The sequence below is a fragment of the Orbicella franksi genome, chromosome 4 (genome assembly GCF_964199315.1).
Source record: "Orbicella franksi chromosome 4, jaOrbFran1.1, whole genome shotgun sequence".
In the NCBI taxonomy this organism is placed as follows: Eukaryota; Metazoa; Cnidaria; class Anthozoa; order Scleractinia; family Merulinidae; genus Orbicella; species Orbicella franksi.
In genome coordinates, this window is record NC_138148.1 from 23,920,789 (window position 1) to 23,931,708 (window position 10,920).

The window sequence follows — 10,920 nt, forward strand, 5'->3', positions numbered from 1 at the left end:
CTTTGCAGACAGTGCAGAGTTGTGAGTTATGAACATTGGTATATTCTTTATAGATGTCAAAGCACAACTTTTTGCTTGCTTGTTTCAGGGGTGCATATGCTTGGGCTACTAGTTCCAATCCTGGTATCTTTACTGTCAGACAGCACTTCCCTGCCTAAAGGAAGCAGAATAACCAAGAATCTTCACGAACAGGCTCTTCAGAAACTCATGAAAATAGGCCCCAAATATCCAGAGCCATTCAGAACAGTCATAGGCTCATCACCAGACTTGAAGTCACAACTAGAAGGTGCAGTCAGGGCCAATCAGGCATCTGCCAAGCAGAAGCAGCCTGCTGCACAGCCTAAAGTGGCCCCCACTCAGCCATCTATTAAGCTGCGCATGGACTTCAGTAACTACAAGTAGCACTCTTGTTTGGGTGTGGGGTGAAATACCTGACCATTGAATGACTATATATCAATGTCACACAATGATGCAATCAAGAAATCTAATACCCTCTATAAAGAATATACCAATGTGGTTCATTGAATCACTAACTTGCAAGCAACTTGATTAATTATTATTTACAATTGACATTTCTATTCTGTCTGATAAAAAGAACTTACAACCATCTTAAAGTTGCCAAATACAAAATATTTAACAAAAATTATTCAAAATGAGATAAGTCTGAAAACACAGAAACTGTTTTTAAGAAATTACGTTATCTTTCTTTATTATTCCACCAATATGTCAATTTACCTTATGAGGTCTAGAGAATGCCTGTAACGCACTGCAGAGGTTTACAACAGAGCAAATACAAACGGAAATGGCAGAACAACGAAATGGTCGAACTGAGCGACCCAAACTTTAACTTGTTTAACTTGTGACAACCTTTTAAGTTTGACTGGAGCAAACTTTTTTGTGAATGAAAGAAATTACATTTTAATGACCTCAATTTGTGTAGTTTTCGTCATTTGCATCATCTTTTTTGAACAGTATGATTTTTGCATGATGCAGGATGTATTTCGAAAACTATAAGCTGAAATACTAGAAAATGACACAATAGCGGAATAATAAATGCTTTATTTGATGGTTTAACATACAATATCAGGCTGCGTACAGGTCATGGAAAACCTGGAAAATCATGGAATGTTATCATTTCATTTTCCAGGCCTGGAAAGTCCTGAAATTGAGGTGTGGGTCATGGAAAGACATTGAAAAGCAATTAACTTTCTGAGAATGAACAGGCAAAAAAATTCAAAAGTTGGAAAAACCACAGACAAGTCAGAAAACCAGTTTTAACACTAGCATGCATTTTGTGTCATAATGTGGGAAAATATCTTAAATAATAGATTGTTTTGACAATACTCTGGGAACAGCTGCTTAACATAGGTCATGGGGAACTCAGAAAGATCATGGAAAAGGTCATGGGAAGTTATGAAATTTCAAAAGCCCAAGAGTACGAACTTTGAATATGCACAGACATTTTGCTCATTGGTTGTATTTTTCCTCACCAACTCTCTATTTACAAATTCCCATAAGTTGAAGGCAGCGTAGCCACCTGATTGGGGCACCAGACTTGAAATCCGGAGGTCGCAGGTTCAAGTCCCACTCTGACCACTAGGCTGGAGTTGTTTCTCGGTAGACCCTGGTTCATCTCCTCAGCTCGGGGTAGTCACTGAATAAAATCGATAATCAATAATATTCGATAAAAATCGATAAAACCAGTCAATGATATTGAAAATGGATAAAAATCGATAACAGGATTCGTTGTGAGTAATCGATAATAATCAATCTTTTTGTCACTTATAGACTACGAGTAGGAGGCTTAGGCGGCAGTCCCTCCTTTCGTGCGCTCCTCGCTCCCAGGATTTCGCACGGCCATTTTTTTCTCCAGTTTTCTTTCGCGTCACGCACGACGGACTAAGCGAAAGAGGGACTATTCGTAGTCTATGTCACTTAGCGTTGTCAATACACCGATTCCAGAAAAAACCGGATGTTGCACGCAAGTGAGGCTTAATAGCCCTCGAGCTTTCAAAATGGCGGACGAAATGCTGGGGAAGAACGAAAAAATTCGAATGTATGTAGGTTAGAGCTACTTGTCTGGAGCAAATGTGGTAAAGAAATGGAAAAGAGTTGGACACAAGTGTTGTGCGGCTGCAAACTCTAATAATCGAAGCAAAAACCGACCTGATTTATCATTTCCACGACTGAGTTTCCTTTGGACAAGCTAGGAAGATAAACAAAGAAGAAAAAAGTGGGAAATACTTATGAAAAATAGAATATTGGTGACGACAAAATATACTAAAATCGTCACTAAAACGTATATTTCTATACTGTTGAAATTTAATTGCGTTACAAAATTTGACACGTACCGACTGAGATAAAGCAACTGTCAAGTTTGCCGCGCGCTCAGATGACATTTTAATTTATGCGCTACAAAAACGAAAGCAATTTAGCCTAGTGTATAGTCTTTCCTGAAGAAAAAAAAAAGGTCTGAGACCGGTAGGTCTTCGTTTTAGACCAGTGGGTCTTCGTTTTAGACCAGTGGGTCTTCGTTTTAGACCAGTGGGTCTTCGTTTTAGACCGGTGGATCTTGGTTTTAGACCGGTGGGTCTTCGTTTTAGACCACAGGGTCTTAGGTCTTCGGTCTTCGTTTTTGGGTCTTCGTTTTCGACACATCCACCAGGAATATAAAGATCCATCTTCTACCAAATTTAGACTTTTTCACATATCCAATAATCACAAATGGTGACTGGTAAATTTATTTCTTTAAATACGAGAGGCATAAGCAACTATCGTAAACGACGAACAATATTTACTTGGCTCAGAAAACAAAAACCCGACGTTGTTTTCCTTCAGGAAACACATTCTTCCCAAGGGAATGAAGTTTTCTGGCAAAGAGAATGGGGTGCCACGCTAATCTGCTCTCATGGGGCTAATAATGCAAGAGGTGTGGCAATCTTAATTAGGAATAACTTTGATTGTGTTGTTGAAGAATCGGTCATTGACACAAACGGTAGATTTATAATATTAAAAGTACTCCTGAGCGGAGAACCCACGCTTTTAGTTAATATATATGGCCCTAATCGAGACAATGAACTGGTTGCCTTTTACCACACAGTCCTGCAAACCATCGTGAATAAAAACTTTGACGACATCGAGAACATTATCATGGGAGGAGACTTAAACTGTCCTTTGGAATCTGGAATAAACTACCCCTCCAGATCAGACTCTCATCATCAGAGGCAGTTTTTAAGGCTAATCTTAAGACTTATCTTTTTAAGCGTGCATTTGATTTGTAGTTTTTACTTTTTATTTCTAGCCTAATTGTATTATATAGCGTATTTTATTCTTAGGATTTTAACTTTTAGGATTTAGGATTTTAGGTTTTTAAAGAATTAGGATTTTAATTTTAAAGTATTGTAAAGCGCCATGGACAATTAGTGGAAAATGGCGCTATATAAATGTATATTTATTTATTTATTTATTTTATTTATTTAAATCCCATTGTTGACAAAAGAGGTGGCAATCTAATCCCAAGGCAAGCTGTAATTAACACAATTGAGCTGCTACAGTCCGAGCTGGATTTGCATGATATTTGGCGAGTAAAGAACCCAACAAAACGTAGCTATACTTGGAGTCAATCAAATCCTTTAATATTTTCTACGTTGGATTATTGGCTCATTTCAAATTCTCTATCTGATAATGTCTGCCACGTTGACATGATTTCAGCCATAAAAACTGATCAATCTGCAATAGTAATAGAATTGCAGGATGTTGAAGATAAGGTGAAAGGTCCAGGGTTTTGGAAATTAAATTGTTCCCTCTTAAATGATAAGGAATATGTCAACGAATTAAATCTTCTCCTGCCCACTTGGATACAGGAAGGGAAGCAAGATCTAGGTGATCCCCGATCCATATGGGACTGGGTAAAGTACAAGGTTAAGAAATACTCTAGATGGTATTCGATAAACAAATGTAAACAACAAAATTTAGAGGAACAACAGCTAAACAGACAATTTCAAGAGGCTACAGCAACCTACCAAAACTGCCCCAGTCAAGAAAATTTATCAGCTTTAAATGTTTTGAAAGAAAAACTGGAACATCTATGAAAAAAGGTGGAAGGCATAATCATCAGATCGCGTGCACGGTGACATGAACATGGGGAAAGGAATTCAAAGTACTTTTTGAATTTAGAAAAATGAAACCATGTTAGGAATCATATCAGAAAGCTTCGCCTGGGTGGAGTTATCTCAACAAACTTTTTCAAGATCTTAGAAGCGGAGTGTGTATTTTATGAAAATCTTTATAAATCTAGACAAGATGGTTCGGAAGTAAATAAACCTAATTTTCACTTTGAAGACTTACCTATACCAACACTTTCAAAAACAATTCTTCTTATCTTGGTGAAGGTTTAATAAGCATAGAGGAATGCAAAAAAGTTTTAAACTCCTTTCCAGTAAATAAGGTACCCGCAAATGACAGACTATCAATAGAATTCTACAAGACTTTTTGGGATTTTATAGGTGATACTTTAGTTGCAAGTTTTAATGAATCTTTTGCTAAAGGAACAATGAGTCCATCACAAAGACAGGCGGTTATTACACTCGTCGAGAAAAAAGACCAAGATCGCTGTGATCTTAAGAACTGGAGGCCAATCTCCCTACTGAACGTCGATGCGAAGATAGCTTCAAAAAGTTATCGCCGAAAGAATGAAGCGTCTTTTACCTGGATTAATTCACCATAATCAGGATGTATTCCAGGCAGAAATATTAGCGAAAATATACGTTCAATTTTGGACATAATGGAATATACGAAAGTTAAGAAACTACCTGGTCTTTTATTATTTATTGATTTCGAAAAAGCCTTCGATAGCTTAGAATGGGACTTCCTTGAAAAATGTTTCGAAAAATTCAATTTTGGACCAGATTTTAGAAGATGGGTTCATATCTCCTACAACGACGTTCAAAGTTGCGTCATAAACAACGGCTTATGCTCTCACTACTTGCATATAAAACGTGGAGTAAGGCAAGGGGACCCCCTCTCGCCTTACCTTTTTGTCACCGCGGTGGAAATCCTATCGATTGCTATACGAAATCAAGAAAATATTAAAGGAATAACTATAGCTGGTTTAGAAACTAAGTTGTTGCAATTTGCCGATGACACAACTGCTATTCTATCAGACTTGGACTCAGCGCACGCCTTGTTTGGATTGCTTGAACTTTTTGAGAAAGCATCTGGACTTAAACTAAATGTAACGAAAACAGAAGCAATGTGGATTGGGTCACTTCAGAATTGTGAAAATGAACCACAAGGGGTCAAGTGTAAAACGTGCGTCAAATTTTTAGAAATATATATTGCACATGATGTACAAATATTAGTAGAAAAAAACTTCAAACAGGTTGAAAAAAATTACAAACACAATAAATCTATGGAAGTCAAGAGGATTATCAATTTACAGGAAGGTAAATATTATTAAAGCACTTTTATTTCCAAAAATGATCTATCCTAGTTCAGTGATATGTGCTCCGTATGAAGTCATAAAAGAATTCAATAGTCTGATTTTTCGATTTTTGTGGAATGGTAACGACAAGGTTATCCGACTTTCAACATTTGCACCCTATGACCAAGGTGGCCTTAAAATGTTAGATTATGATCATATGGTTAAGGCTTTGAGGCTAAGCTGGTTAAAACGAATAGTCGACCCAGATTACTTTGGTTTCTGGAAGTCTTATCTTGATCATCTGTTGGTGAACGAAGGGAGGTTATTTTTAATTCAGTGCAATTACGATATCAACCGATTAACAATCTCAGCAACTTTCTATTGAGAACTATTGGATTGGTGGTCAAAATTAAGAGAAGTCAAGGATCCCGAAAATATACATAGGTATATATTATGGAACGACAAAGAAATAAGGATTGACGGCAAAAGTGTCTTCTATAAACATTTCTTTGATAATACTATCATATACACAACTCCTCTGCTTTATGAGATGACAAGTATTGAGTCTTTCAATGTCGTCAAGGGTGCAGGACTGAAGAACTCCAACTTCTCAGTATGGACAGGTCTAAGGCAATCAGTTCCACTTAAACTACGTGTTCATGAGCCCAATTTCAAGAATATCCTTGATTTAGAAAAATTTAAGTGTCGTGATTATTATCATCTTATAAAGCAAAAATACCAAAAACCAAATAAATGGACCAAGTTGAAAGAAGAATTCAATCTAGAGGATAAGCAACTTTTGGAGGCATTCATGATGCCACTGAGAGTTGCAAATGAACCTTATGTACGTTCTTTTCAGTATAAAGTGCTGAATTCTATTCTATATACGAATGAATTACTTTGTAAGATAGGCTATATTTCTGACCCCAACTGTTCCTTCTGTCATCAGACTACTGAGACCATATCTCATATTTTCTTTGGCTGTTGTTTCTACTTCCTTTGGAATGAGATATGTGAAAAAATTTGAAATAAACTTAATAGTTGCGTTTGCCTCTCTTTAAAATGTTGCGAGATTATTTTAGGATTTTTAACAGGGGAGATGGATCTGCAAAACTATATAATCGTTTTAGGAAAAACGTACTTGTGGACTTGCCGGTGTAAAGAAACGAAACCATCTTTCAGCCACTTTGAAAGAACTTTATTAAATAAATATCAAGCCAAAAATATACTTCCTTTAAATCAAATAACATCAATCTGTTTAAGAAAAAGCGGAGAATTTTTGAGGAATCGTTTCTTTTAAACACTTAAGGAAAAAAAAAATTGTACAAGTAATGTAAGTATAAGTAGTATAAGTAGCTTGTATATTGTAAGTGTAAATGTAATTATAACATCAGTAATGTAAGTAGTGAAAGTGCTCAGGCTGTAAATAAAATTCGATTCAAAAAAAAAAAAAAAAACTTTGAAACTGTTCCAGTAAAACAATGTAAATGATGAACTTTGCAACAAAATAGTATAAAAAGTATAATGAAAAGAAAAAACAATGGATAAGTGAAAGAAATCAGTAGTGTAGTCAGTGTACATCTATGAAATCACAATTCATAACCAAATGCGGTGTCCATGGATACAGTTTTTTCTCAAGCATAAACTAACGAACAAAGTTGATAGATAAATCCAATAAAATCAATAATTTTGAATCTAGCCAGCAAGGGAGTATCAAGTTTTATCTAGTGACTGATATTATTGATAACACTTGAATTCAATTTATTGATTATTTCGAGTTATTGAGTGGTTTTCCAATATCGATTTTTACTGAGAGACTACCCCAGGCCTCAGTAATGCTAATGGACAGGATTTAGATTTCTTTCTTCTAAGACCATAAGTGAACATTCAAAAGAAAAAAAATCAATAAGCCATAATTTTATATCAACCATTTAACTTCACACTGCTTTTCTTGTGCAGTGATATCACTGTGTGAGTAATTATAGTGCCACATCAGTTTGTTTCTTTAGACAGATGTTGTTGTACCATCGTAGATAATATTAGTACTTGCAGAGGTCTCATACTACATGATATTATCATAGGGATCTTGAACGAGAGGATGATCTAGTCAATTATGTAATAATTTTATGAAAGAGCTATTTTTGGACTTGTAGGCTTAGAGATTAAGGTGGCTGAACACAGTTTTTGATACCTGTGTTTCATTCACCTTTCTCTCTAAAACCCTTGATCCCTACGTCACTAAAAATGGCAGCAAGCAAGTTGACAACACAAACTTTGGTTTTTTGATGGTTAAGCTGACATATGTGCCATTTCCATGGCAACATGAATAAATATAAACTGGCCTTTAAAATCGGTTTTGTTTATTTGTAGAAAATCTAGTCTTTAGATTTTCTTTATAATTTGCATGCAACAAGCTTGTAACGATTCTCACAAGTTAACACCATTTTGCTAATAATTTAACAGAGAGATCTTTAATTATCCCTTGATGAAGGTTTACTGGAATATCTAGAATTTCCTTTGTTAAAGTTCAAATTTTTTCAATACACAAGCTACTTATTTACTAAAGTATTTTCATGCCAAATTTCATGAAATTCTAATGAGTGGTTTTCGAGAAATAGGTGTATTTCCGAGAGTGCAATTTTTCATTCAATCACAATTTTCTGACTTACTGCGCATGCACTGCATTTAGCTTGGTTCTTTTGGTAACAAAGAAAAACCTGAGAATTGCTGGGTTCTTTGTATCGTTACCTTTTCTAACATATCTTTGTAATAAGAGGCTAAAGCCAGCAATACACTGCATTCGATTATAGAGAAATATAGCACAGATAGTGCAGGTGTTGAGTAAATAAAATGATCACTCTATTGACAGCATGTTTGTTTTGTTTTTTTGCAATCCTTGTGTGCATGCTGAATTGCATCAGCAAAAGCGCATGCCAAAACTGTGTGCAGCCACCTTAAATCATCAGTAACCACTTTAAGGGGATTCCTAAAAGTAAATATGAAACCAAAAACAATAACACATTTAAATCTAATAGAATTGTCTGTGTTTGCAATAAATAGAAAGTTTACAAGAGTTGTTCTGAAGTGGAAGTGGAGTGGCCATGAGAAACACCTTGCTATAATTTAGTTATTTTTTATTTAGTTAATCATTGTTAGTTAACATGTACACAAAAACAAATTGTAATATGTACACAAGAAGAAAAAAATTTTGAGGTTGAGAGAAAGGTGGTAATAAAAACATTTAGGTGTATGTGCACAAAAAAAACTATAGTCACTGTGTAACATAAGGATATTGAACAGGTTTTCTGTGTCTCAGTTCACGCCACCCAGTGGCCTGCAAAGAGCTTCAAACCCCTTCTCCAACCAAGCGCTTACAATTAATTATTTTAATTACAAATTTTTTTGTTCCAAAAATAAAGACATGGTAAATAAATATTAGAGAGGTTCACTAATACTATTGCTCTGAGTGGTCATTCATTTCCTTCCTCTTCTTCCTTTTGCTGTCTATGTTTATTTATTATATCAATGGTTTCTTTGATTGCTTCTTGCTCTTTGTATCTCATGTATCTGCACATTTCCCTGTCAAGGATTCATTCAAAGGTGTTAACACTTTCTAAGACAACATACAGTAAGTTACACCATTTATACCAGTGTTCTACTCAGGGGGGGGGGGGGGTGGGGTGAAAGACTCCCATATAAAAGGGACAAGGGTGCTCGTCAGAAATTTTGACAAGAACCCCTAAAAGGTACCAAGATCTTGCTTTGTGGGTGTGGGTTGAAATTTATTTCACCCCTAAGAGGTACCAATTCTAAAACAAAACATATATCCTGTCATATTTTTTTGGCTCAATACCCTAAAAGGTATTGTAAAAGCTTCCATTGTGGAAGTTTTGAGGCTGAACACCCTAGATACCTAGGAGGCACCAAAACTATACCAAAACCCCTTTTTGACCTCTAAAGGTACAAACATCCCCTTCCTTTTTATAAGGGCTTCCCTCCTTCCCGAGTTCTACTTGCACAGATGTTTATTCTAAGTAACAATGCCAATGTCCTGAGACAATCCTCCGTAGGAAAAAAGATGGCCACTGGTACATTTACCTGTAGTTCTCAGCGTATGAAAACCTTAACAACGGTCATAAAAACGTACAGAAGAGCTATAAAATCTTCAAACCAAACATACACAATGTCCTTAGTACAAGGACAAATATTGTAAAAATTTGGCTTTCTTTGTGCCTTATAGGCTGTGTTAGGTTCCCAAGGTATTGTGGTAAAATGTACAGCCGTCATCTTTTTTCCTACGGTGGATTACATGCATAGTGATTTCACCAACTGGTGTCTTTTTAACACGCATAGTGTCTTTTTAACATGCATAGTGATTTATCCAACTGGTGTCGTTGTAATTTCAAACTGTATAAATTGTTTACAACTGACATCACTGCTGCCATGTTGGATGACCATCAGCAAAAGAATTCTAATAAGTTTTATTGTTTCTGTCATCCAACATGGCTGCCAAGGACTTTGTAGTTTGAATCTCTCGCTAATGGTTGTAAACCACCTTATTTGTTGTTAAATGAATCATAACTACATATAATTTATATTATCATTCGCTGCACTATTTTCTTCCTTCTCATTAGCTGGTAGCCCACCACATGACCTGCAAATAACTACCTACAAATAATGGTCTGCTCATGCATAGTACCATCTAGAAGTCTAATTGTAACCCGCTCTCAGGTGAAAAATAGCAAATTGTTCCCTGAGCTGTCAGGGAGTGGCAGCTAATAATTGTTAAATATTGCCAGGCTCAATGCTCTCTTGTATGATCAAAACAGGCATAATGAGAGAAAGCATTTCTGTGAACAGATCATCATGTGAAAGACTTTTTGTACTTTACCAGTAAAAACATGTACATTACCAGCTTCCAAGGGAGATTATTGCAAACGAACCAACTGCGTATCGACATGACCTGGAAACGTGCACTGCAAACAAAAAAAGGAAAACTTGAACAATTTGTACTACCCACCTCCATCCTCAACCCCCCATCCACGCAAAATATCCAAGAATCTCAGCATTCCTCTTATTGTGGAGTTAAATACTTATAGATTTAAAAGAACATCATGTAAATGCTCGTTTCACTTACTTGATTTAAGAAAGTACCCAGCACCAACGATAATACCGCCAGTCATCCCATATAGCAATGATTCACGGGCGCAAGGTGTTCTCTCGATAAACTTTTTGAAATTCCAACTGTACTAAGTATCATGAGAATGTAGTATGATGTTAATTGTAAATACTGTCATAACATACATGTACATAGTTAAACGTCGCATATCACAAATTTAAAAAAAAAAGAAAGCCAACCTTTTTCTTATCGCCCGAACTCATCGCATCACCCGCCATTTTGAATTTGGCAAATGTAATGCAATCTTTTAGTCAGCGGTCGTCGCCATGATCAATATGGTGCTCAATATCTGACTATTTATTGACTATTTGACAGGAAT

The 10,920-nt window shown here is 35.9% G+C and overlaps 2 protein-coding genes across 4 annotated transcripts in view; one reads left to right on the forward strand and one right to left on the reverse strand.

The window, feature by feature from the left end:
- The window catches only part of LOC145484942 (HEAT repeat-containing protein 5B-like), a 74,696-nt gene extending 71,813 nt beyond the window's left edge, over positions 1-2,883 (forward strand). For both annotated transcript variants that reach the window (XM_081463560.1, XM_081463561.1), the window contains exon 33: positions 89-2,883. In XM_081463560.1, coding sequence (XP_081319686.1) covers positions 89-402 — 314 coding nt within the window. In that variant the 3' untranslated portion in view covers positions 403-2,883. The remainder of the gene's footprint in view (positions 1-88) is intronic.
- A 133-nt stretch (positions 2,884-3,016) lies between these two features.
- Positions 3,017-10,895, reverse strand: LOC145485066 (cytochrome c oxidase assembly protein COX20, mitochondrial-like). 2 transcript variants are annotated; one of them, XR_014049133.1, is made up of 5 exons: positions 10,781-10,895; positions 10,560-10,671; positions 10,335-10,398; positions 6,024-9,001; positions 3,017-4,667 (listed from the first exon to the last, which is right to left on the reverse strand). XR_014049133.1 is itself a non-coding variant. In XM_081463718.1 (4 exons), the coding sequence occupies exons 1-4, from the start codon at positions 10,817-10,819 to the stop codon at positions 8,893-8,895; spliced, it is 324 nt and encodes a 107-aa protein (XP_081319844.1). In that variant the 5' UTR covers positions 10,820-10,895; the 3' UTR covers positions 3,017-8,892. The 2 variants fall into 2 exon arrangements, 1 of the variants encoding a protein (XP_081319844.1); XM_081463718.1 differs by having other exon boundaries at positions 3,017-9,001.
- Positions 10,896-10,920: the final 25 nt, after the last annotated feature.